This window comes from Pristiophorus japonicus, chromosome 13, assembly GCF_044704955.1.
Source record: "Pristiophorus japonicus isolate sPriJap1 chromosome 13, sPriJap1.hap1, whole genome shotgun sequence".
Classification (NCBI taxonomy): Eukaryota; Metazoa; Chordata; class Chondrichthyes; family Pristiophoridae; genus Pristiophorus; species Pristiophorus japonicus.
Genome location: NC_091989.1, coordinates 84,581,014 through 84,607,269, shown reverse-complemented (window position 1 = coordinate 84,607,269; position 26,256 = coordinate 84,581,014). Strand labels below are relative to the sequence as shown.

Sequence of the window (26,256 nt, the reverse complement as noted above, 5' to 3'; positions counted from 1 at the left end):
CCTGCTGCTCAGCCAATTTCCTAGCCAGGTCAATAACCTTCAATTTTGTGGGCTCCTACCTTAGATAACAGTCTCTTATGTGGAACTTTATCAAATGCCTTCTGGAAGTCCATATAAATAACATCCATAGACATTCCTCTGTCCAATACTTTAGTCACCTTCTTAAAAAATGCAATCAGGTTCGTCAAGCATGACCGACCTTTCAGAAATCCATGCTGGCTCTCTCTAATCAACTGAAAATTTTCTAGGTGTTCAGTCACTCTATCCTTAATTTCCTGACAAATGATGATAGGCTAACTAGTCTATAATTCCCTGGTTTCCCCCTCTCGCCATTCTTAAAAAGTAGAGTGACGTGCAATTTTCCAATCTAAGGGACGTTTCCTGAATCGAGAGAACTTTGGAAGATTAGAGTTCGGGCATCTGCAATGTGCTCACCTTCCTTTAAATCCCTGGGAAGGAAACTATCTGGCCCTAGTGATTTGTCACTCTTTAGTGCCATTATTTTCATTATTACTGTTAATTTTCTTACATTACTTATAATGAGTCCCTGTCCCCCGATTCAATATTAGTTTCTTTGGGATGCCCGGCATGCTATTCTCATCCTCTACTGTAAATACTGACAAAGTTATTATTCAACATTTCCAACATTTTAGGGTCCAACATTGCTCCTGACTATCCTCTTTTTCCTAATGTAACTGTAAAAATTATTTGTGTTGATTTTGATATCCCTTGCAAGTTTCTTTTCATGCTCCCTTTTTGTAGCTCTTATCTGTTTTGTGACCCTTTGATGCTCTGTGTATCTTTCCCATTCTCCTGGATCTGTGCTAGTTTATGCATTTTTGTCTGCGTTTTCTGTTAGTTTTATGCTACCCCTTTCCTCTTTAGGCATCCATTACTGTTTTTTTGGCAAGTCGAGCACTTGCCCCTTGTGGGTATAAACTGGTTCTGTATCCCATTAAATTATGTTTTGGACACCTCCTACTGAACTTCTGTCGATTTACCCATTAACAGATTTGCCCAGTTTACTATGGACAGTCTCTTTCTCATCACATTGAAGCCAACCTTACCCAAATCTACAATCTCAGTAGCTGTTTCACATTTCTCCCTTTCAAATGCTACATTGAACTCGATCATGTTAAGATCGCTGTTGGATAAATGTTCACGCACCTTATTGCCTCTCGGACATACTGGCCCAGAAATTCCTCTGGCACTATAGAATAGAAATTAAATGTGCACTTACCTTAAGCTGCTCGGCCCACTCGAGATCCCGGTCCGGTGGCTTCTTGTGACTGCGTGTCACAGCGCGTTCAGGTTGGGACGTCCGCAGGACTCACGTGGTCCTGGCCACCCAATCACAGGTAAGTATTTTCTCATTCATAGTAATAGGAGATTTGTAAGTTACGAATCTCCTATTACTATGAATGAGAAAAACCCCAAAATGCGCAAACACTATATAAAACATTTCAAAAACACCTCACATAATATACTAATAGAAATTAAAGTTGTTATAAATGTTTTTTAAAGAAAAAAATTTGCCGATTTAAAAAAAAAAGTTAGGGTTTAAAATAACATTACCTGAGTGGGCAGGGTTTTAACATAAATATGTTTTTTTAATTTTATTTTAATCATGTTTTTGATCATGTTTTTAAACTCTTACGCCTGTAACAGTAGGCTATGCGCCTGCTTTTATCAGGCGCAAGAGTTTTGAGGACATTGGCCGGGCAAGATATGCATAAATCCCGCAATCTTGCCCGTACAAATGTCCTCGCTCCCGATCTATGGATCATCTGTTGAGCTCCAGCTTGACAGATCGGAAAAGCCGTTTTTCAGTGCATGCACATTGAAAAACGGCTTTTCTGATGCCTTCCCGGGTCCGTAGAAACTTTGTACGGGCCCAGGATGTCGGAATTTCCATGCCAGTGTTGTCGAAAACTCTCCCGGACACACTCAGGAAATTCATTTCCTTTCTGACAGTGCAAGTCTGCGTATCCGAATCTGTATGAAAATTTAAATCCCCCATGAAAAACACTCTACCTTTGCTACATTTTTGTCTAATCTCTGCATTTATACAAACTAGCACTTCACAGCTGCTACCAGGTACTTCACCATCATCATAGGCAGTCCTTCGAAATCGAGGAAGACTTGCTTCCACTCTAAAAGTGAGTTCTCAGGTGGTTGCACAGTCCAATGTGGGAATTACAGTCTCTCACAGGTGGGGCAGGCAGGGGTTGAAGGAAAGGGTGGGTGCTGTATATGGTTTGCCGCACGCTTCTTCCACTTTCTGCGCTTGATTTCTGCATGCTCTCGGTGATGAGACTCGAGGTGCTCAGCACCCTCCCGGATGCTCTTCCTCCATTTTGGGTGCTCTTGAGCCAGGGATTCCCAGGTACTGGTGGGGATGTTGCACTTTATCAAGGAGGCTTTGAGGATGTCCTTGATACGCTTCCTCTGCCCACTTGGGGCTCAGTTGCCATGTAGGAGTTCCAAGTAGAGCACTTGCTTCGGGAGTCTCGTGTCGGGCATGCGGACAATGTGATCTGTCCAGCAGAGATGGTCAAGCATGGTCAGTGCTTTGATGCTTGGGATGTTAGCCTGAGCGAAAACACTGACGTTGGTGTGTCTGTCCTCCCAGTGGATTCGTAGGATCTTGCGGAGGCAGCGTTGGTGGTACTTCTCCAGTGTTTTGAGTTATCTGCTTTATGTGGTCCATGTCTCTGAGCCATATAAGAGGGCAGGTATCACTACTACCCTGTAGACCATAAGCTTGGTGACAGATTTGAGGTCCTGGTCTTCAAACACTCTCTTCCTCAGGCGACCGAAGGCTGCACTGGCACACTGGAGGTGGAGTTCGACATCGTCATTGATGTCTGCCCTTGCTGATGGTAGGCTCCCGAGGTATGGAAAATGGTCGACGTTGTCCAAGGCCACGCCATGGATTTTGATGACCGGGGGTCAGGGGTCAGGTTGGAAGAGGACCTTTGTCTTACGGATGTTTAGTGTAAGGCACATGCTTTCAATACCTCAGTGAAGGTGTTGACGATGGCTTGGTGTGCGCAAGCATCATCCGCGTACTGTAGTTTGATGACCGATGATGGGACAACTTTGGATCTAGCCTGGAGGCGGCGAAGGTTGAACAGATTCCCATTGGTTCTATAATTTAGTTCCACTCCAGAGGGGAGCTTGTTAAAAGTGAGATGAAGCATTGCAGCAAGGAAGATCGAAAAGAGCGTTGGGGCGATGACACAGCCCTGCTTCACCCTGGTCTGAACATGGATTGGGTCCGTGGTGGATCATTGGTCAGGATCACGGCTTACATGTCATGTGGCGCAGGCGGAGGGTGGTGGCAAAATTTTAAGGGCAGCCGAAACGGAGGAGGACGATCCATAGTACCTCATGGTTGACAGTGTCAAAGACCATTGTGAGGTCAAAGAAGGCCATGTAGAAGGGTTGGTGCTGTTCCCTGCATTTCTCTTATAGTTGTCGCGCAGTGAAGGTCATGTCCGTTGTACCCCTTAGTGGAAGGAATCCGCATTGTGACTCTGGGAAGGAGCTCCTCAGCCACAGGGAGAAGACAGTTGAGGAGGATTCGTGCAATGACATTCCCAGTGGCCGAGAGCAGGGAGATTCCTCTGTAGTTTCCGCAGTTGGATTTGTCACCTTTCTTGAAGATGGTCATGTCTGAGATCTCCTGGCATGCACTCCTCCTTCCAGATGAGCGAGATGAGGTCATGCATTCGTGCCAATAGTGCCTTAGCAGGGATTCCATCCGCTTCCAAAGCCTTTTTGTTTTTGAGCTGACGGATGGCCTTTTCTACCTTGTGCAGGGCTGGGGTTTTTGCTGAGATGGTGGCGGGGAGCATGCTGCGGGATGGAGTCGAGAACACTCATGTCAAAGGCAGAGCCTCGGTTAAGGAGATCTTCAAAATGCTCCTACCAGCAGGTCCTGACTGCCTCAGTGTCCTTAATGAGAGCATCTCCATTCTTGGCCAGCAGTGGCGTGGGGCCTTGAGTGCTTGGGCCACAGGTGGACTGGACTGCGCTGAAGAATCCTCGCACGTCATGGTTGTCAGCCAGCTGCTGGATCTCCTGTGCTTTCTCCACCCATCATCTCTTCTTTAGTTTGCGGGTTTTCTGGTGGACCTCGGCCTTCAGCCGTCTGTAAAGCTGCTTTGCTGCTATAGGTTCAGAAATGACTTTGCGGTTTATTAGCTCCTGGATCTCCTGGTCATTCTCATCAAACCAGTCGTGTGTTTCCTAGTTGAGTGACTGAGCGTCTCTTTGCAGCCGCTGGTTATGGAGGCCTTTAGGGCAGACAAGGCGCTGTGGGCACTTTGCGTCTCGGGGTCATCGAGAGTCACCAGGTTGGAAGTGAGGCGCTGGCTGTATAGGGCTCTCTTAGCTGGGTCTTTGAGTGCCCCAGCGTTGATTTTCCTGTGGCATTGATTCTGTTGCCGTCGTTGTTACGGGGCTATATTGATAATGACAGAACGGATTAGGCGGTGGTCCATCTAGCAGGTGTCGGCTCCTGTCATGGCGTGGGTGATGCGCATGTCCTTGCAATGCCTGGCTTGAACGATGACGTAGTCGAGCAGGTACCAGTGCTTGTCGCAAGGGTGTTGCCACGATGCCTTGTACTTGTTGGTGATGACAAAGTCTTGTTCTAGGCATTTTGTCAGCAGCAGGGTACCGCTGGAGTTGGTTTTCCCTACCTGCCGCCCCCCCCCCCCCCCCCCCTCTGCCGATCACGCCTCCCCAGAGGTCTGTGTCCTTACCGACTCTGACGTTGAAGTCACCAAGAAGGATCAATTTGCCGCCCGGGGGGATTCAGGATAGGGATTGTTCGAGGCTAGAATAGAATTCCTCTTTGGTCTCATTTGTTCCGTCGAATGTTACGGCGTACGCACTGATAACTTTGGCACACTCATTCCGGGCTAGGGTGAGCCAGAGAGTCATGAGACATTCGCTTATCCCACAGGGGGAGTCTGTGAGACGGCCGACCAGCTCATTCTTGATGGCGAAGCCAACTCCATGGAGGCGGCATTCTTCTTCTGGTTTACATTTTCGGAAGAAGGTGTAACCTCCATCTTGTTCTTTGAGCTGGCCTTCCCCTGCCCGCCGGGTCTCACTTAGGGCGATGATGTCAACGTTGAAGCATCTGAGTTCTCGGGCAACAACAGCAGTGCGACGTTCCGGTCTGTCGCATTGGGGTTATCCATGAGGCTCCTGACATTCCAGGTCCCAAACTTCTTTCGAAGGGCGGAAGATGCCTGTGCGTGAGTTCTTTTAATGTGAGGTGGCCTTTGCACAGCGGCTACCACACGGGCTTAGCAGTGCAAGGTCTTGGTCCAGTGGCAAGGGGGGGTCCAAGACCACTGGAGACCAGGCTCTACTGTATAGGCCTAATTGCCAACAGTGGGATGTGAGCTGTAAGCACAGCGCTGAGCAGCACCTTCAGGAGAGGTGTTGGGAGATCTGAGGTGTGATGAGGGGTGGGGATGAGGGGCGCTTGGGCCCTGCTCCATTTTAGCTTCTCGAAGGGTCGTGGGAGAAGTTAGAGTGGCCGTCGCTATTACCCGCACCACGTGCCCACCGCCATTACCCGCACCATGCGCCTGACAGTGGCTCCGCCACTGCTTTCGCCTCTGCAGATTGGGCTGCCAGCTAAAGGGACTCCGGGACCGAAGGTCCCTATACACGACTCCCACTACAGTCTTAAATCTTTTCCTATTTTTTAATTGTACCCAAAAAGTCTCTAGTGCCTGTTTACCTCTCATTATATCCTCTCTTATCATTGAAGTGATTTCATCCGTATTCACTCAGGCTACTCCTCTCCCTCTGCTATTTTCCCTACCTGTCCTGTACACCTTATAATCTGATATATTTAGTTTCCAGTCCGGACTATCTGCAACCATGTCTCAGTAATGGCTACCGTGCCTGCAATTCATTCAATTTATTCCTTATACTCTGAGCGTTTGTATAAAGAAGGCTTATTTGTGCCACACACTTTAGCCTGTCCTTCAGCTCTGATGTTTTACTCACATGTTTCATATTTCTCTCTCCTTGTTTAATCTTTTAGTTTTCCCCTTTATCTGTAGTGCCTAAAGCATAATTTCTGACTGATACTCTACTCTCTTCCATTTCATTTGTTTTTGAATTACTATTTGCAGTACAATTTCCCCCTGAGCCCTCCTCTCCCTCCCCCCCCCCCCGCCCCCCATTTATTAGTTTAAAGTCCTTGTGACCGCCCTATTTATCCTTTCCGCTAGGACCCTGGTCCTAGGCAAGTTCAGGTGGAGCCCGTCCCAATGGTACAGTTACTTCCTGTCCAAGTGCTGGTGCCAGTGCCCCATGAAATGGAACCCCTCCTTCCCTCACCACTCCTTCAGCCACATGTTCACTGCCCTAATCAGTTCATCCCTACACCAATTTGCATGTGACTCAGGTAATAATCCTGAGATTATAACCCTTGAGGTCCTGTTCTTTAATTTAGCTTCTAGTTCCTAGTAGTCCTCAAACAGGATCTCTTGCCAACTCTTCCCGATGGACCACAACAACTGGATCCTCCCCTCCCCCTCCAATATCCTTTCAAGCCGGTTCGAGATGTCCCCCACCCTGGCACCAGGTAGGCAACACACCATGTAGGACTCTCGATCCTGCTTACAAAGGATGCTATCTGTCCTCCTAATTATAGAATTCCCTACAACTACCAGATTACACTTCCTCATCTCCTCCCCTGTAGAACAGTGTCCTGCTCCAAAGTGCCATGGTCCACATTCTGGCAGTCCTTCCCACAGTTTTATCGTTATCCTCACAGGGAGCACGTACATTGTACCTGTTGGATAGGATCAGTATCTGTTGATCCTCATTTCCTTTCTTACCTGGGTTCCCCTTACTCTGCACACTATTGTTCACACCAAACACATTCTGATCCTGCACCGCTCCAAGAGGTGTGACTGAAGTCTGGAGCAAACTCTCCAAATACTCCTCCCCTCCATTATGTGTCGGACTCGCACTCCAGATTAATGACTCTGAGCCGGAGAGATTTGAGACGGAGACATCTGTTGCAGACGTGTTGGCTTGGGAAAGTCTCGCTGTTCTCAAACTTCCACATTCTGCAGTCCAGACACACAACCTGCTCTGTCATGTCTTGGTCTATCCTTATTTTATTTAATTGGTTAAGTTTTTATTCAATGACTATTCATAGTTATATTAAGTGGTTTAACTAGATAAGTTATAAATTTAATAAGGTACATTATAGCTTCCCGCTCACAGTTTAAAACACTATCCTAGGTTAGAGAGAAAAAAGGAGGAGATGGTGCTAGCCATTCTTGGCAGGGGCATGGCTGAGCCCTTGGTCAATGGTGGGCTGAAAGAATAAGAGATACTGGTATCGACATAGGTTGAAGAAGATGACGACGAAGATGAAGATGAAGATGACATCAGTCGGATAGGCAAAGGCTCACACAAGGCAGTCACCAGAAGAATGCATACGGGTAATTAGCACATTTCTTGAGGTCACATTGGATTTATAGATGTGTAAAGGTGGATTGGAAAGTTTGCTTTGTGGAGGCTTTTATTTGAGCATTGTGGCTAAGAGGACGCTGTGATGGTCAGGTAGGGAGGGAAGGGTAAGGTGTGGGACACTTGGTGAAAGTGGAATTGGGGTTGTGGTCACTGGGATGGCAGGCGGGTGTTTCCATTGTGGATATCCCGGTCACAAAGGGGCTATCTGGGAATCGTCCTTCCGACTGCTTCACCCTCTTCTGCTTCATCCTATTCTGTGTCTTCTACTTCCTTCAGCAAGCCGATGTGTCTACCTGAAATAACTGAATAAAATGCTGGAAATACTCAATTGGTCCAGCAGCATCTCGACCTGAGACCTGAACTCTGTTTTTCTCTCCACCGATATTGGCTCACCTGCTGAGTATTTGCGGAATTTTCTCTCTTTTCAAAGGCCTTCATTTATCATGCGACCACTTGCAAACATCCAGCACAGCCTACATATTTAAACAAACGTGTAACATCTATTGCAGCAAGCTATCACTTCAATAAAATCAAGAAACCCAGTTTAAAACCTTGAATCCAAACTTACCTGAAAGATGTGTGTGTCCCTTTTAAGAGGTGCTGACATCGCCACAGTCAGCCTGCTTGGATGCTGGGTTAAACTGGTGTGCTTGGGACCCAGTGCTGAATTCAGCACTAGGGTCGAAGTTCGCACTGGTGACGTTAAGTCGGGGTTGCACCACGCCGCCATTTCTTCCAGCCTGGGGCTGCCAGTTACCGACAGCATAAAGGTATATAAAAACATAAGAATTAGGAGCAGGAGTCGGCTATTTGGTCCCTCGAGCCTGCTCCGCCATTCAATAAGGTCATGGCTGATTTTCTACCGAAACTCCATGCCAGCACAATCCCCATATCCCTTAATTACGTTAATATTCAAACATCTATCCATCTCTGTCTTGAATGTATTCAATGACTGAGCATCCACAGCCCTCTGGGGTAAAGAATTCGAAAGATTCACAATCCTCTGAGTGAAGAAACTTCTCCTCATCTTAGTACTAAATGGCGGACCCCTTATTCTGAGACTGTGACCCTGGTTCTAGACTCCTCAACCAGGAGAAACATCCTCCCTGCATCAACCCTTTCAAGACTGTAAGAATTTTGTATGTTTCAATGAGAGTGTTATGTCTCAAATAAAGCAACCTGACTGAGGACTGTAGACTTGAGCAAGTGTGACCTTTGTCTCTTTATTCTGACTCCAGAGTGCGGGCACAGCATGAGAGGCCTGCTTATATGCAGTGCTCCCAAGGGATGCTGGGATCCCTTGGGACTCCAGCAGATGCGCCCTCTGCTGGCGGTAGAATGCTGGTTAAAGGTGTTGCATACATAACAGAAATCATCTCTCATTCTTCTAAACTGTAGAGAATATAGCCCTACTCAATCTCTCCTCAAATGACAATCCCCCCGTTTCAGGAATTAGTCTGGTGAACTTTGTTGCACTCCTTCAATGGCAAGTATATCCTTCCTTATGTAAGGAGACCAAAACTGTACACAATACTGCATGTGTGGTCTTACCAGGGCTCTGTATAATTGCAGTAAGACATCTTGGGACTGAAATTTCCCTTTCCCTTAAGACCTGTCACCAATGCTGTAGAGTGGAATAGCCGGCGATTTTTTGTCGAATGGCCGCCATTTTCAAAATTGCCTTCCTGCGGTTTTCCAGCAGTGACCCGCGCCCTCCCCACTACCGCTCCTGTAAAGTCCTGTCCCTGCATACAGATTCACACGAGGCACATACTGAAGTCAAGGTCACTCAGGACCGGCACCTTTATTACACAGCTCTCAAATGCCACACTTGCCTGAGACCTGTCCTTATATACCTGTCTGGGACAGGTATCCAGTGTCTCCTGCAAGTGCACCCCTGGTGGTAAGGTAAGTTTGTGGTTACAGGTCATCTCTAGTTACAGTCATGTATAGCATGGTAAGATACAGTTATGTACAGTAGTGTGAGATACATGACATCACCCTTCCCAAAGGTCTTACTGTCTTTATAGGTTCAGTCTCTCAGGTGGTCTACGCTCTCGCGTGGAGCGTCTTAGTTGTGGTTCAGTTGTTTGCCTTGGTGCCTGTTTTTCTTTCGGTGTGATTGCTGGTATCTTGCCTGGGCTGTCTGTTTCGTTCAGTATGATTGTTGGTATCTTGCCTGGGCTGTCTGTTTCGTTCAGTATGATTGTTGGTGTCTTGCCTGGGCTGTCTGTTAGGATTGCCCTTTTCTCAGGTTGTTCTCTCTGCCTGTACACCAGGTGTGATGTGAGTTCCACATTGTAGTCTGCTTCTGGTTCAACAGTGTTGTTGGTAAATCTACTTTTGACTTGGTCTACATGCCATCGGCAGGTTTGGCCATTGTGCAGTTGTACTACCAGTAGCCTGTTTCCTTCCTTGCCTGTTACTGTCCCTGCAAGCCATTTGGGACTCCTGCCACAATTTAGCACAAACACTCTGTCCCCTATCTCATTCCACCTCCCCCTCGAAGTTCGGTCATGGTACTCAGTTAACTTACGATGCTTTGCCTCAACGATTTCATGCATGTCTGGGAGGATTAATGAGAGCCTTGTCTTTAAGGTCCGTTTCATCAATAGTTGCGCGGGGGGAACTCCAGTCAATGAATGCGGACAAGATCTATATGGCAGCAGCAGTCGCGACAGGCGGCCCTGCAACGTGGGACCTTGGATTTTGAGCATGCCTTGTTTAATGATCTGCACTGCTCGCTCCGCCTGGCCGTTGGAGGCCGGCTTGAACGGTGCCGTCCGAACGTGATTTATGCCGTGGTCACTCATAAAATCTTGGAATTCTGCGCTGGTGAAGCACGGACCATTATCACTGACCAATATGTCAGGAATGCCCTGCGTTGCGAACATGGTTCCAAGGCTCTCCACAGTGGTGGAGGTGGTGCTCGAGTTTAAACTGGTGCATTCGATCCACTTTGAAAATGCATCTACAACTACGAGGAGCATTTTGTCCATGATTGGGCCCGCATAGTCTACGTGCACCCGCGACCAGGGGCTCGGGGGGCCTCCCTGGGGGCATTACTGAGTTGGGCACAAATGGTGCTCCGTCGGACGCAGAGCTCCAAGTCTGCGTCAATGCAAGGCCACCAGACGTGGGATCTGGCTATGGCCTTCATGAGAACGATCCCCGGGTGCTCATGGTGGAGCTCCCGGACGAATGCCTCTCTGCCTCGCAGAGGCATAACTACTCGGTTGCCCCACATCAGGCAGTCTGATTGTAGTGACAGCTCATGCATGCGCCTATGGAAAAGTTTGATCTCCTTGGGGCAGGCATTGCGAGCCTCTGCCCAGTCACCAGTTAAGACACATCTTTTTATTAGTGATAACGTGGGGTCGCTGGTCGTCCAGGCACTGATTTGGCGAGCCGTCATGGGCGAACCTGTGGACTCAAAGGCATTGATTGCCATGTCGATCTCACAGTCCTGTTCATCAGACCCTTCCATGGTCGCCAGGGGTAGCCTGCTAAGTGCGTCGGCACAGTTGTCTGTGCCTGGTCTATGCCTTATGGTGTAATCGTAAGAAGCCATCATGAGTGCCCACCGTTGAATGCGCGCCGAGACATTAGCGTTTATTGCCTTGCTCTTGGATAGTAGGGACGTGAGGGGCTTGTGGTCGGTTTCTAATGCGAATTTGGCTCCGAAACGGTATTGGTGCATCTTTTTGACACCGTATATGCACGCGAGCACCTCCTTCTCCACCATGCCGTACCCGTGCCGTAACCTGGAGGCATAAGCTATGGGTTGTAATTTACCCGCACTATTGACATGTTGTAAAATGCACCCGACACCGTATGCTGAGCATCACATGTAAGAACTAGCTTTTTACTGGATCAAAGAAAGCCAAAACACTGTTGGAACACAGAAGGTTGCGTGCCTTATTGAAGGCGTGTTCCTGGGCGTCCCCCCAAAACCAATCGCACCCCTTTCTGAGTAGCACGTGGAGAGGCTCCAGCAGCGTGCTTAAGTTCTGCATAAAGTTACCAAAGTAATTGAGTAGCCCGAGAAAGGCGTGCAGTTCTGAGACATTCCAGGGCCTGAGTGCCAGACGAATTGCTTCGGTTTTGGACTCTGTTGGGCGGATTCCATCAGCGGCAATCCTTCTGCCCAAAAATTCAACCTCGGGCGCGAGAAACAGGCACTTGGATTTCTTAACTCTTAAGCCTACCCGATCCAACCGCTTTAGTACTTCCTCCTAATTGCAGAGATGGGAGTCGGTGTCCCTGCCCATGATAAGTATGTTGTCTTGAAATACAACCGTCCCCGGAATGGACTTGAGCAGACTCTCCATGTTGCGCTGGAATATAGCAGCTGCTGACCTGATGCCGAATGGGCATCGATTGTACATGAAAAGACCTCGATCTGTGTTAATGGTGGTGAGTAGCTTAGACTCATCGGTCAGTTCTTGCGTCATATATGAGGATGTGAGATCTAGTTTTGAGAAAAGTTTTCCTCCAGCCAATGTAGCAAATAAGTCCTCCACTCTGGGCAGCGTGTATCGGTCCTGTCGGGAGACTCTGTTTATGGTAGATTTATAGTTCCCACAGATTCGTACGGATCTATCAGGCTTCATGAGCTAGGAGTTCTCCGGGGACAATCCACAGGGGAAGTCGGTTCACTGTCCCTTTGTGTGTGACTGAGAGCATGGCATTGCCAAGGACTGGGACGATTTCTTTGGTATAGGTCCTTAGTTTGGTGTCGACCCTTGTGAGCTTTGGTCTGTCTCTTTTCTGCAGCCACAGCTGTTCAAATTGTTGAGTGCTCATGAGAGATTGACTCGCTCCTGTATCCAGCTCCATCTTGACGGGTATCCCATTGAGTAGGACCCTCATCATTATTGGAGGCTTCTTGTTGTAGGAGCAGTGGCCATTGATCGTGTTGACCCGCTGTATCTCGGTGTCCCGGGTACTGTCCCCACCATCTTCTAGTCCGCTTTCCGAACCAGCTGATTCGTATACCAGCCGAGCTGCCGTTTTTCTGCACATGCAGGCCAGATGAAATCGACACCCCCTTGATGAGTGCCTTCCCCCACATCTCCAGCACATTTCCATTGTTTCCAAAGGATGAGCTGCGTCTGGCTGATCTCTCTTGAGCTTCTCTCAGTTTGTAGTTGATTGCTCGCATTGTGGGTTGCTGAGGTGTGAACAGCCGTTCATGTGACCCTTGATGGATTCTGGCGCCATTGCCTGCTGTTGAGGGCCTGCTCTCCTGCCTTTGTCTGTGTGTGGGGGTAGCGGTTTGTTTCACGCTGTGAACCCCTTGTTCCGATGTTTCGTTAGTTATCATACCCGCAATGTAGATCAACCTCGTTTCTTCTTCTCCTGCCAAGAATGTCTGTGCAACCAGTGCTGCTGCCTCTAGGGTCAAGTTCTTGGTCTCTATGAGCTTTCGGAATATGCCTGCGTGGCCTATTCCTTCAATAAAAAAGTCTCTCGGTACTTCTCTCCTTTGTTCATCGGAGAACTCACATAAGCTAGCCAACCTCCGAAGTTCCGCCACGAAGTCGGGTATGCTCTGGCCCACACAGCGTCTGTAGTTGTAGAACCTGTGTCTGGCCATGTGTAGGCTGCTCGCTGGCTTCAGGTGGTCTCTTACCAGTGTGCTCAACTCTTCAAACGACTTGCTTGCTGGTTTCTTGGGTGCCAGCAGGTCCTTCATTAAGGCATATGTTTTCGAGCCACAGCTGGTCAAGAGATGAGCTCTTCTCTTGTTTGCCTTATCGTCGCCTAACCAGTCTTTGGTTATGAAGCTTTGCTGGAGCCTTTCTATAAAGTCCTCCCAATTATCTCCAGCATTGTATTTTTCATCTGAGCCGTTGGTCGCCATTCTGTGGATTCTGTAATCTCGTAACTCATCGCCAATGTAAAGTCCTGTCCCTGCAGTACAGATTCACATGAGGCACATATTGAAGTCAAGGTCACTCAGGACCTGCACCTTTATTACACAGCTCTCGAATGCCACACTTGCCTGAGACCTGTCCTTATATACCTGTCTGGGACAGGTATCCAGTGTCTCCTGCAAGTGCACCCCTGGTGGTAAGGTAAGCTTGTGGTTACAGGTCATCTCTAGTTACAGTCATGTATAGCATGGTAAGATACAGTTATGTACAGTAGTGTGAGATACATGACAGCTCCGATGCTGCCAATCCATCCTAAGTGCATCATCAGAGCACGCACCACCAATGTTCCCCCCGATCGTGAAATTCCGCGCTGAAAATGTTGCTCGCGCCGCTTGCAGTGCTTGTAAAATGACGGTGCCGCACAATTAAAGGGGAGGACTTACTGCCGTGGCAGCCATTATATATTTTTTGGTCGGCTGACTGCCAGGTCGGGCCGAGAATTATGCCCCTAACAGGCCGCCCCCTCTTGGGTGCCAAGCTGCTGGCCCGGCCCAAACCTTCCCTAGTGGCCCAGTGGACAGAACCTAAACAATTGCAGAGCTCGCAGCGGCCCTCCCCTTTAAGTGAACGGGAGAACTGTGGTGATGCGCCAGCGCGATGAGTGCCCATGGTTGACACTCCGCCCGCCCCCCACATCCGTCCCTCTACTTATCCAACATCCGCACATCGCCGCACTTCCGCCCCCATTATGACCGACTTCCGGTCCGCTTGGAAAAAAAAAAGCCAAAGAGCGGAATTTCGCGCAAAAGGCCACCACATCTACTGCGCAGGTTAAAAAAAAGTCGAAACACGGTGGGTGCACCATGTTTTTGGCAAGGGACAATTTCGGCCCCCTTTACTCTTCCACTTCAATCCTCTTGTAATAAAGGCCAACATACCATTTGCTTTCTTAATTACTTGCTGGACCTGCATGTTAACTTTCAGTGATTCGTGTACAAGGACACCCAGGTCACTCTGAACACCAACATTTCCCAATCTCTCACCATTTAAAAAATATTCAGATTTTCTATTTTACCTACCAAAGTGGATAACTTCACATTTCTCCACATTATATTCCATTTGCCATGTCCTTGCCCACTCACTCAGCCTGTCGACATCCCCTGGAAGCCTCTTTGCATCCTCCTCACAACTTCCATTCCCACCTAGCTTTGTAAGCACGAAAATGGCTGGCGTTGCGGGTCGTGGCACCAGTTGGTGAAAGAGCGGTGATTTAGTGCCATTTAATAGGGCAATGGAGGGTGCTGAGGGCAGCAATTTCTAGCCCTTTTTATCTTATCCACGCTGTTTCTGCACTATGTTATTATGGAATTGTAAGATTGCGCCTCCTCAATCTGTTTTTTCAGAACCCCGGGTACTATGACCTTCAAGCTGAGGACCTGTCTGTCTGGCATGTTCCAAATGGGTTGCATCCAAATCTGTGGAGAATTGGAGCTATCCTCAGATACCACACGGAGACGCAATTCTTTGTTACCCACGGTGGGAACCTCTATGAACTGTACAAAGTAAGTCATCCACAAATATTGTAACATGAGCTTCTTAAGCCATTCATTCCAAACCTCAAGACTCAATCATGCTCAAAAAAACCTCACACCTCTCACTGTCTCACTCTCTGAATATACCCCATACCCCTCACTGTAACACTGATATACCCCATACCCCTCACTGTAACACTGATATACCCCACACCCCTCACTGTAATACTCTTATGTAACCCAGGCCCCTCATTATAACACTCTGATGTACCCCCCCCCCCCCACTGCAACACTCTGAATATACTCCACACTCTGAATATACCCACATCCCTCACTGTATCACTCTCTGAATATACCCCACACCCCTCACTGTAACACTGATATACCCACACCCTTCACTAACCCTGATGTACCCCACACACCTCACTGTAACACTCTCATATACCCCACACCAATCACTGTAACTCTCTGAAATACCCCACATCCCTCATGGTAACACTCAAATGTACACCACAGCCATCACTATAACAATCCGATATACACCACATCCCTCATGGTAACACTCTGATGCATCCTAAACTTAACACTTTAATCTACATCACAATCCTCAGTGTAACACTCCGATATACAACACATCCCTCACTGCAACACTCTGATATACCCCGCACCCCTCACTGTATCACTCTGATGATATACCCCACACCCCTCACTGTAACACACTGTTATGCTCTGATATATCAGACAGAAGAGGAGGACTAGGCAAGTAGTTCAGGAGGCTCCTGAGTTCCTCTCGCTCTCCAACCAGTATTCTGTTCTGAGTACTGGTGGGGCGATGGTTCCTCTGGGGATTGCAGCCAGAACCAAGTCCACGGCACCATCGATGGCTCAGCTGCATGGGCGGGTGGGGGGGTTGTGTGAAGAAGAGTGGGAGAGCAATAGTGGTTGGGGATAATAGTTAGGGGATCAGACAGGCATTTCTCTGGCTACAGACATGACTCCCGGATGGTATGTTGCCTCCCTGGTGCCAGGGTCAAGGATGTCACTGAACGGCTGCAAGGCATTCTGGAGGGAGAGGGTGAACAGCCAGAGGTCGTGGTCCATATCGGTATCAATGACATAGATAGAAAGAGGGATAACATCCTGCAGGCAGATTTTAGGGAGCTATGAGAGAGATTAAAAAGCAGGACCTCATGGGTAGTAATCTCCGGATTGCTCCCCGTGCCACGCGCTAGTGAGTACAGAAATAGGAGAGTGGAGAAGATGAATGCGTGGCTGGAGGGAATGGTGCAGACGAGAGGGCTTTAAATTCCTAAGGCATTGGGACCACTTCTGGGGGAGGTGGGACCTGTACAAGCTGGATGGATTGCACCTCAATAGAGCCGGGATCAGTATTCATGCGGGAGGGTTTGCTAGTGCTGTTGGGGAGGGTTTAAATTAGCTTGGCAGGGGGTTAGGAACCTGCGAATGGATTCAGAAGGGAGAGAAGCAAAGCTAAAATTGGAAAGTAGAAAATGAATTTGGAAGACAGAGGAAACAAAGGCTAGAAAATAGACAACAAAGGGAGTTTGGCAGTGCTAAGTGATATATACTTCAATGTGAGGAGTATAGGGAATAAGGCAAATGTGCTGAGAGAACAGATAGACTCTTGGGAGTATGATATTCTAGCTATTACAGAGACATGGTTGAAAGAAGGGCAGGAATGGCAGCTCAACATTCCTGGTTCCAGGGTTTTTATACATGATAGAGAGGTGGCAAAAAGGAGGGCATTGCAGTATTGATTAAAGAAACAATTACAGCTGTGAGGAAGGATTATATGTTAGAAGGTTCATCAAATGAGGCCATATGGATTGAATTGAAGAACAAAAAAAGGGCGATCACACTGCTGGGTGTGTATTATACACCCCCAAACAGTCAGAGGGAGATAGAAGAGCAAATATATAGGCTAATTTCTGAGAAGTGCAAAATGTATAGGGCAGTAATAGTAGGGGATTTCAATTACCCGAATATTAACTGGGATAAAATTAGTGTGAAGGATGCGGAATTTCTAAAATGCATTCAGGAGAACTTTTTTCGCCAGTATGTAACAAGCTCAATAAGGGAGGGAATGGTTCTGGTCGTAGTTTTGGCGAATGAAGCTGGGCAGGTGGAAGGGGTATCAGTGGGAGAGCATTTTGGTTCTAGTGACCATAATTCAGTTAGATTTAGAGTAATTATGAAAAATGACAAAGCTAGACCAGGAATAAAAGTTCTCAATTGGAAAAAAGCCAATATTACTAAGTTGAAATGGGATTTAGCCAAAGTGGACTGGAAACATGTACTTGAAGGTAAATCAGTGTCAGAGCAGTGGTTGGGGGGAGGTTTCAGAGCAAGTATGTTCCCTTAAAGAAAAAGGGTGGCACTAACAAATGTAGAGCCTCCTGGATGTCGAGGGGCATACAGGATAGGATAAAGAATAAAAGAGAAGCTGATGATAGATGCTGAGGGCTCAATACTGCAGAAACTCTGGAGGGGTATAGAAAGTGCAGGGGTGCAATTGAAAAGGAAATCAGGAAAGCGAAGAGAGAGCATGAAAGGAAACCCCAAAGATGTTTTATAAATACATTAAGAGCAAGAGGATAACTAGAGAAAGAGTAGGGCCTATTAGAGACCATGAAGGTAATCTGTGTGTGGAGGCGGAAGACATGGGTATGGTTCTTAAAGAATACTTTGCGTCTGTTTTCACAAAATAGAGGAGCAATGCAGACACTGCAGTCAGGGAGGAGATGTGTGAAATATTCGACGAGATAAACATAGTGAGAGAGGAAGCATTAAAGGGCTTAGCAGCTCTGAAAGTGGATAAATCCCCAGGCCTGGATGAAATGTATCCCAGGCTGATAAGAGAAGGAAAAGAGGAAATAGCAGAGGCTCTCCATCATTTTCCAATCCTCTCTAGCTACAGGTGTACTGCTGGAGGACTGCTAACATTGTACCTTTGTTTAAACAGGGAGAAAGGGATAGACCGAGTAAATACAGACCAGTCAGCCTAACCTCAGTGGTGGGAAAATTATTGGAGAAAATTCTGAGGGACAGGATAAATCTTCATTTAGAAAGACACTGATTAATCAAGGATAGTCAGCAAGGATTTGTTATGGGAATATTGTGTCTGACTAACTTGATTGACCCTCCTTGTTACATCCTCAAAAAATTCAATGAGGGTAGTACGTTTGATATAGTGTATATGCATCTTAGCAAGGCTTTTGATAAGGTCCCACATCGCAGACTGGTCACGAAAGTAAAAGCCCATGGGACCCAGAGCAAAGTGACAAATTGGATCAAAAATTGGCTCTGAGGCAGAAAGCAAGGGGTAATGGTCGATGGGTGTTTTTGTGACTGGAAGGCTATTTGCAGTGGGGTTCTGCAGGTCTCAGTACTAGGTCCCTTGCTTTTTGTGGTATATATCAATGACTTGGACTTGAATGTATGGAGTATGATTAAGAAGTTTACAGATGACACTAAATTCGGCTGTGTGCTTGATAATGAAGAAGAAAGCTGCGGACTGCATGAAGATATCACTGCACTCATCAGGTGGGCAGAACAGTGGCAAATGGAGTTCAATCCGGAGAGGTGTGAGATAATGCATTAGGGGAAGGCAAGGGAATACACATTAAATGGTAGGACACTGAGAAGTGTAGTGGAACAAAGGGACCTTGGAGTGCATGTCCACAAATCCCTGCAGGTAGCAGGCCAGGTTAGTAAGGTGGTTCAGAAGGCAAACGGGATACTGGCCTTTATTAGCCGAGGCACAGAATACAAGAGCAAGAACGTTATACTTGAACTGTATAAACCACTAGTTAGGCCACAGCTTTTTGTTCATTTCTGGGATGTGGGCGTCACTGGCAAGACCGGCATTTATTGACCATCCCTAATTGTCCTTGAGAAGGTGGTGGTGAGCCGCTGCAGTCCGTGTGGTGAAGGTGCTCCCAAAGTGCTGTTACGGAGGGAGTTCCAGGATTTTGACCCAACGGCGATATACTTCCAAGTTAGGATGGTATTCCCATGTGTCTGCTGCCCTTGTCCTTCTAGGTGGTAGAGGTCATGGGTTTGCGAGGTGCTGCTGAAGAAGCCTTGGCGAGTTGCTGCAGTGCATCTTGTAAATGGTACACGGTGCGCTGGTGGTGGAGGGAGTGAATGTTTAAGGTGGTGGATGGGGTGCCAATCAAGCGGGCTGCTTTGTCTTGGATGGGGTCGAGCTTCTTGAGTGTTGTTGGAGCTGCACTCATCCAGGCAAGTGGAGAGTATTCCATCACACTCCTGACTTGTGCCTTGTAGATGGTGGAAAGGCTTTGGGGAGTCAGGAGGTGAGACACTCGCCGCAGAATACCCAGCCTCTGACCTGCACTTGTTGCCACAGTGTTTATGTGGCTGGTCCAGTTAAGTTTCTGGTCAATGGTGATCCCCAGGATGTTGATGGTGGGGGATTCGGTAATGCCGTTGAATGTCAAGGGGCAGTGGTTAGACTCTCGCTTGTTTGAGATAGTCATTGCCTGGCACTTGTGTGGCACTAATGTTACTTGTCCCTTTTCTGCCCAAGCCTAAATGTCATCCAGGTCCTTTTGCATACAGGCACGGACTACTTCATTATCTGAGGAGTTGCGAATGGCACTGAACACTGCTGTCAGCAGCGAATAGCTAGAGTACTGTGTGCAGTTCTGGTCACCACATTACAGGAAAGATGTGATTGCACTAGAGAGGAGACAGAGGAAATTTACAAGGTTGTTGCCTGGACTGGAGAATTTTAGCTATGAGGAAAGATTGGATAGACATGTTGTTTTCTTTGGAACAGTGGAGGCTGAGGGGAGACCTTATTAAGGTGTACAAAATTATGAGAGGCAGAGATAGAGTGGATAGAAAGGACCTATTTCCTTCAGCAGAGGGATCAACAACCAGGGGGCATAGATTTAAAGTTATTGGTAGAAGGTTTAGAGGGGATTTAAGGGGAAATTTCTTCACTGAATAGGTGGGGAGTGTCCTGAAAGGATGGTAGAGGCAGAAACTCTCACCACATTTAATAAATACTTGGATGTGCACTTGAAGTGCTGTAACTTGTAGGGCTACGGACCAAGAGCTGGAAAGTGGGATTAGGCTGGGTAGCTCTTTCTTGGTCGACATGGACACGATGGGCCAAAATGTCCTCCTTCCGTGCTGTAAATGTCTATGATTCTATACCCCACACCCCTCACTGTAACTCTCTCATTTTTCCGACAACCCTTACTGTAACGTTATGATGTACCCTGCACCCCTCACTGTAACATAAGAAATAGGAGCAGGAGTAGGCCATTTGACTCATCAAGCCTGCTCCGCCATTTAATACAATCATGGTTGATCTGATCATGGACTCAGATCCTCTTCCCTGCCCGCTCCCCATAACCCTTTACTCCCTTAGCGCTCAAAGTCTATCTATCTCCGCCTTAAATATATTTAATGACCCAGCCTCCACAGCTCTCTGGGGCAGAGAATTCCACAGATTTACAACCCGCTAAGATAAGAAATTCCTCCTCATCTCAGTTTTAAATGGGTGGCCCCTTACTTTGAGACTATATGCCCCCTAGTTTTAGTTTCCCCTGTGAGTGGAAATATCCTCTCTGCATCCACCTTGTCGAGCCTCCTCATTATCTTATATGTTTCGATAAGATCATCCCTCATTCTTCTGAACTCCAATGAGTATAGGCCCAACCTACTCAACCTATCTTCATAAGTCAACCCCCTAATCTCCGGAATCGTCCTAGTGAACCTTCTCTGAATAGCCTCCAATGCAAATATATCCTTCCTTAAATACGGAGACCAAAACTGTATGCAGTACTTTAAGTGTGGCCTCACCAATACCATGTACAATTGTAGCAGGTTTTCTCTGCTTTTATACTCTATCCATTTGCCTTCCTGATTACTTGCTGTACCTGAATATTAACTTTTGTGTTTCATGCACAAGGACCCCCAGGCCCTCTGTACTGCAGCACTTTGCCATTTTTCTCCATTTAAATTATAATTTGCTTTTCTACTTTTTCTGTCAAAGTGGACAACCTCACATTTCCCACATTATACTCCATTTGCCAAATGTTTGCCCACTCACTTAGCCTGTCTTTATCCCTTTGCAGATTTCTTGTGTCCTCCTCACAATTTGCTCTCCCACCTATCTTTGTATAATATGCAAACTTGGCTGCATTGCACTCAGTCCCTTCATCCAAGTCATTATTACAGATTGTAAATAGTTGAGCCCCCAGCACTGATCCCTGCGACACCTTACTAGTTGCTGTTTTCCAAACGGAAAATGATCCATTCATCCCGACTCTCTGTTTTCTGTTAATTAGCCAGTCCTCTATCCATGCTAATATATTACCTCAACCCTGTGAGTTTTTATCTTGTGCAGTAACCTCTTATATGGCACCTTATCTGGAAATCCAAATACATCACATCCACTGGTTTCCCCTTATCAACCCTGCTCGTTACATCCTCAAAGAGCTCCAGCAAATTTGTCAAACATGATTTCCTCTTCATAAAACCATGTTGACTCTGCTTGATTGAATCATACTTTTCCAAATGTCCTGCTACTGATACCTCAATAAAGGACTGCAGCACTTTTCCAACAACAGATGTTAGGCTAACGGGTCTATAATTTCCTGCTGTTTGTCTGCCTCCTTTTTAAAATAGGGTTGTTATATTTACGGTTTTCCAATCCACTGGGACCTCTCCAGAATCCAGGGAATTTTGATAGATAACAACCAATGCATCCACTATCTCTGCAGCCACTTTTTAGGCCCGAGGATGTAAGGCATTTAATCCCATTATTTTACCGAGTACTACTACTTTAGTGATAGTGATTGTATTAAGTTCCTCCCTCTCTATAGCCCCTTGATTATCCACTATTGGGATGTTTTTAGTGTTCTCTACCATTAAGATCAACACAAAATATTTGTTTAAAGTCTCTGCCATTTCCTTGTTCTCCATTATTAATTCTCCAGTCTCATCCTCAAGGGGACCAACATTTACTTTAGCCAGTTTTTTCCTTTTTATATACCTGTAGAAACTCTTACTCTTTTTATATTTCATGCTAGTTTGCTTTAATAATCTATCTACCCTTTTTTTATTATGTTTATAGTCATTCTCTGCTGGCGTTTAAAAGTTTCCCAATCCTCTGGCCTCCCAATAGTCTTGGGCACTTTGTATGCCCTTGTTTTCAATTTGATATCAACCCTTCTTTCCTTAGCTAGCCACGGATGGTTATTCCTTCTCTTACAGTCTTCCCTCTTATTGGAATATATTTTTGTTGAGAGTTATGAAATATCTCCTTAAATGTCTGCCACTGCTCATCAACCATCCCACACTTGAATTTATTTTCCCAGTCCACTTTGGCCAACTCTGCCTTCAGATCTTTGTAGTCCCCTTTATTTAAGCTTACGACGCTGGTTTGAGATCCAATTTTCTCACCTTCCAACTGAACTGAATTTGAAATTCAACCATGCTATGGTCAGTCATTCCTAGAGGATCAATAAGAACATAAAAACATAAAAAATAGGAACAGGAGTAGGCCATACGGCCCCTTGAGCCTGCTCCGCCATTCAATAAGATTATGGCTGATCTGATCATGGACTCAGTTCCAGTTCCCAGCCCACTCCCCATAACCCCTTATCCCCTTATTGTTTAAGAAACTGTCTATTTCTGTCTTCAATTTATTCAATGACCCAGCTTCCACAGCTCTCTGAGGCAGCGAATTCCACAGATTTGCAACCCTCTGACAGAAGAAATTCCTGCTCATTGCTATTTTAAATGGGCGGCCCCTAATTCTAAGATCATGCCCTCTAGTTCTAGTCTCCCCCATCAGTGGAAACATCCTCTCTGCATCCACCTTGTTAAGCTTCCTCATAATCTTATACGTTTCGATAAGATCACCTCTCATTCTTCTGAATTCCAATGAGTAGAGGCCAAACCTACTCAACCTTTCCTCATAAGTCAACCCTTTCATCCCCGGAATCAACCGAGTGAATCTTCTCTGAACTGCCTCCAAAGCAAAGTATATCCTTTCGTAAATATGGAAATCAAAACTGCAAGCAGTATTCCAGGCTTTTATACTCCATCCCCTTTGCAATAAAGGCCAAGATACCATTACTAGGAGATTGTTTATTAATCCTGTTTCATGACGCAGTACCAGATCTAAGATAGCCTGCTCCCTGGTTGGTTCGTTTATGTACTGTTCAAGTAAACTATACCGGATACACTATGAACTCTTCAAGGCTACCCTGGCCAATTTGCTTTGTCCAATCGATATGAAGGTTAAATCGCCCACGATTATTGTCGCTCCTGTTTTACAAGCCTCCATTATTTCTTGATTTATACTTCTTCCAACAGTGTAGCTACTGTTAGGGGGCCTAAAGACTACACCCACAAGCGACTTTTCCCCCTTATTATTCCTTATCTCCATCCAAACTGTAACACTATGTTGTACCCCACACCACTCACTGTAACACTATGATTATGCCACTCCCTTCATGGTAACTCTCTGATGTAGCCCACACCCCTGATGTTGTGAACTCCACAATAAAGGAGCCAGTGACTAATTGATGCAAACAGCTCTACTATTCCCAACTGTTCCTCATGAATTTTAGAAGTTTACCTGTTTCTTCCCCATTTCAAATTGCAGAGGTTTCCCGTGAAATTTGGTATTGGATCGTGTATTACCAATAATGGACCATCAGTTCCCATCCAATATGACCATGGAAGTGACTCCACTGTGAAAAAGCTCTATGCTCCGAACAGTCAATGTAAGTTGGGGCATGTGAACAATGTAAAACACTGCTCTTCCACCTGCACCGCGCATCACCCTGTGCCCTTCATTGTCTTTTTCCGGTCTGGGACCTGGGCCCAAACCCAATCCCAGGGAGGGACTGGGTGCCTCAGTGTGTCACTCAGACACCCTCCTCCACCCCCCACCCCCCCCCCCCCTGTGGAACCTGGGCCCAAACCCAATTCCAGGGAGGGACTGGTTGTTGAGTGTGTCAGACACTGTCCGTTCTGGATTAAAATGTTTGCAGTCCTGCTGTATGGAGGTCATTTGAACACATCTGCACAGAAATCAAGGAAACAAGTTCTGATAACTGCTGGCTCCAGCTCCCTCTACTTGTCTGAATACAAATTTGTTGTAGAACCACCTAGTGGACGACTGATGTAATAATAATAAAACATGTGCTCTGCACAGTTCTACCTGGGAGCCATGTTGTGCAGTTGTGTGCATAAGTTGTGTGCATAAGCTGTGTCTCAAGGTATCACAGATTGGGGTAGAGGATGCGATTTTAGGATTCCCAGGCTGAACTTTTTGTAGGAGGATATTCCTGCCAACTGACGGAGAGACTATTAGTGGTTCTACATTTTGCAGAATAACTTAAAAATCCAAGGTCAATTTTGAACACACGTGGCTGAACTGTTGGCGTTGTCTGAGTCCAGATGGCTGCACCTATGTGAATAATAGAGCATTTGGTTGAGTTTCATCGTCACTGAGAGACCTTCCGAGCAAATGTTTTTCACCTCAAATATTGTTGAAGTCCCCAATGATGTAAACCATAATTGGGCGATTTTAGAAAGAAAACTGGCTATTTGCTTCACTGAAGCAGGCCCCGTGTTGCATGAAACCCTGAAAAATGTGCTTGGTTTCACCAAGCTGAAGGACCCATCAATGAAGGAGATTCCAGCACTACAGTCATGAGCCCCTGTAAATTGCAGAAAGTTATTGTTTTGGAACACTCAATCAATTAAATGATGAGGGTATCAGGATCCAATCATCGTCATTTTGGAAAATTTCAGGACCGAGCTTTGCGTGACCGCTTTGTTTGTGGGTTGAAAAATGAACGTCTCAGAAGGAATTTATTTACAACCACTAACTTGAATTTTAATTTAGCTTGTCAGACAGCTATGTCGATCAATATGGCTGACCAATAGTCCAGAGAATTTCGTGCCATTTCCAGTCGTCAGACAACCGAGGTGAATTGACTGCAGGCTAAAAGTAAAAGGCAGTTGGGCCCCAAGGTCTCAGCAACTGATCAAGGTAACAGAGCATTGGAGTCATGCTATCAGTGCCTGGGACAATACATTTCTCAAAGTTGTCCATATGTGAAGGCAGTGTTTCTACTGCAAGAAAACTGAGCAATTTACAAAGGCATGTCGAATGAAAAGTAAACCAATGCTGGAAGTAGAAATCGGCAGGCTCTACATTGCGTTGAATTAAGCAGCAAGATAAGGAGTTTCTGGAGATTCTCATCATAAGGAGCACAAATGTATCTAACAGCGATTCACAAAGTATCGTCATCTAAATAGATGTCGCAACAACCAGGATACCCCTGCAAATCGACACTGGTGCATACGTGAGCGTAGTATCAGAATCGCTATATCGTGACAAGTGATAGAGCTGCGAAACTACTCATGAGAGCTAATCCCTATAGTAGAAAGTGTCACCATACCAGTGAAATACATGGATTAGTATCAGACTTTGTCTCTTGTCGTAGTGGCAGGAGACAAGCCTGCCTTGATAGATAGAAATTGGTTGGGATCACTGAAGCTGGTTTGAAATCAGATTTTCTGTGTTGCATCGAAAGAGGATGTCATCAAACACCATCTGAAGTGTTCTGCGAAATGGGCAGTCTGATCCAAGACTTCAAGGTGAGTGTCAGAGCGCAGAAGGATGCAAGACCAGTTTACTGCAAGCCACGTTTTATATCATATGCACTCAAGGAGAACTCAAAACATTAGAAACTGGGAATTATCTCTAAGGTAGATCTGAGTAATTGGGCTACACCAATTGTTGTTCCTAATTCAGATGGTAAGATAAGGTTGTGTGGTGATTATAAGGTAACCATAAACTAGGTTCTAGAGTGCTATCTACCCAAAGCGTTGCCAAATGTGGAAGATTTGTTCACAATGCTGACAAGTGGCCAGATCTTCTCAAAGTTAAATATAACAAATGCCTACCTACAACTTGAGTTAGATGAAGAGTCCAAGTCGAGCTTGACTATAAATCCTCACCTAGGCCTATAGTTCAATAGGCTACCATTTGGAATCTCTTTCACCTCCGATATAGTCCAGGGGGTGATGAATCACATTTTGCAAGGGATTGAAGGGGTAGTGTATTTTTTAGATGACATACTCATTTCAGCACCAAACAGGCAAATCGATGATAAGGTGTTGAATGAAATGCTCAAATGGCTAGAGAAGCAAAGAGTACGAGTGACTGCTCGCAAGTGTGAGATGTTTCAAAACTCAGTGGAGTTCTTTGTCTACTCTGTGCCCTAAGAGGGTTTACA

The 26,256-nt window shown here is 46.3% G+C and overlaps 1 protein-coding gene across 2 annotated transcripts in view; it reads left to right on the top strand.

Annotated features, from left to right (window-relative positions):
- Positions 1-26,256, top strand: part of LOC139278673 (intelectin-1a-like) — a 142,871-nt gene that overhangs the window by 97,749 nt on the left and 18,866 nt on the right. For both annotated transcript variants that reach the window (XM_070897720.1, XM_070897721.1), the window contains 2 exons: positions 14,807-14,965; positions 23,607-23,727. In XM_070897720.1, coding sequence (XP_070753821.1) covers positions 14,807-14,965; positions 23,607-23,727 — 280 coding nt within the window. The remainder of the gene's footprint in view (positions 1-14,806; positions 14,966-23,606; positions 23,728-26,256) is intronic.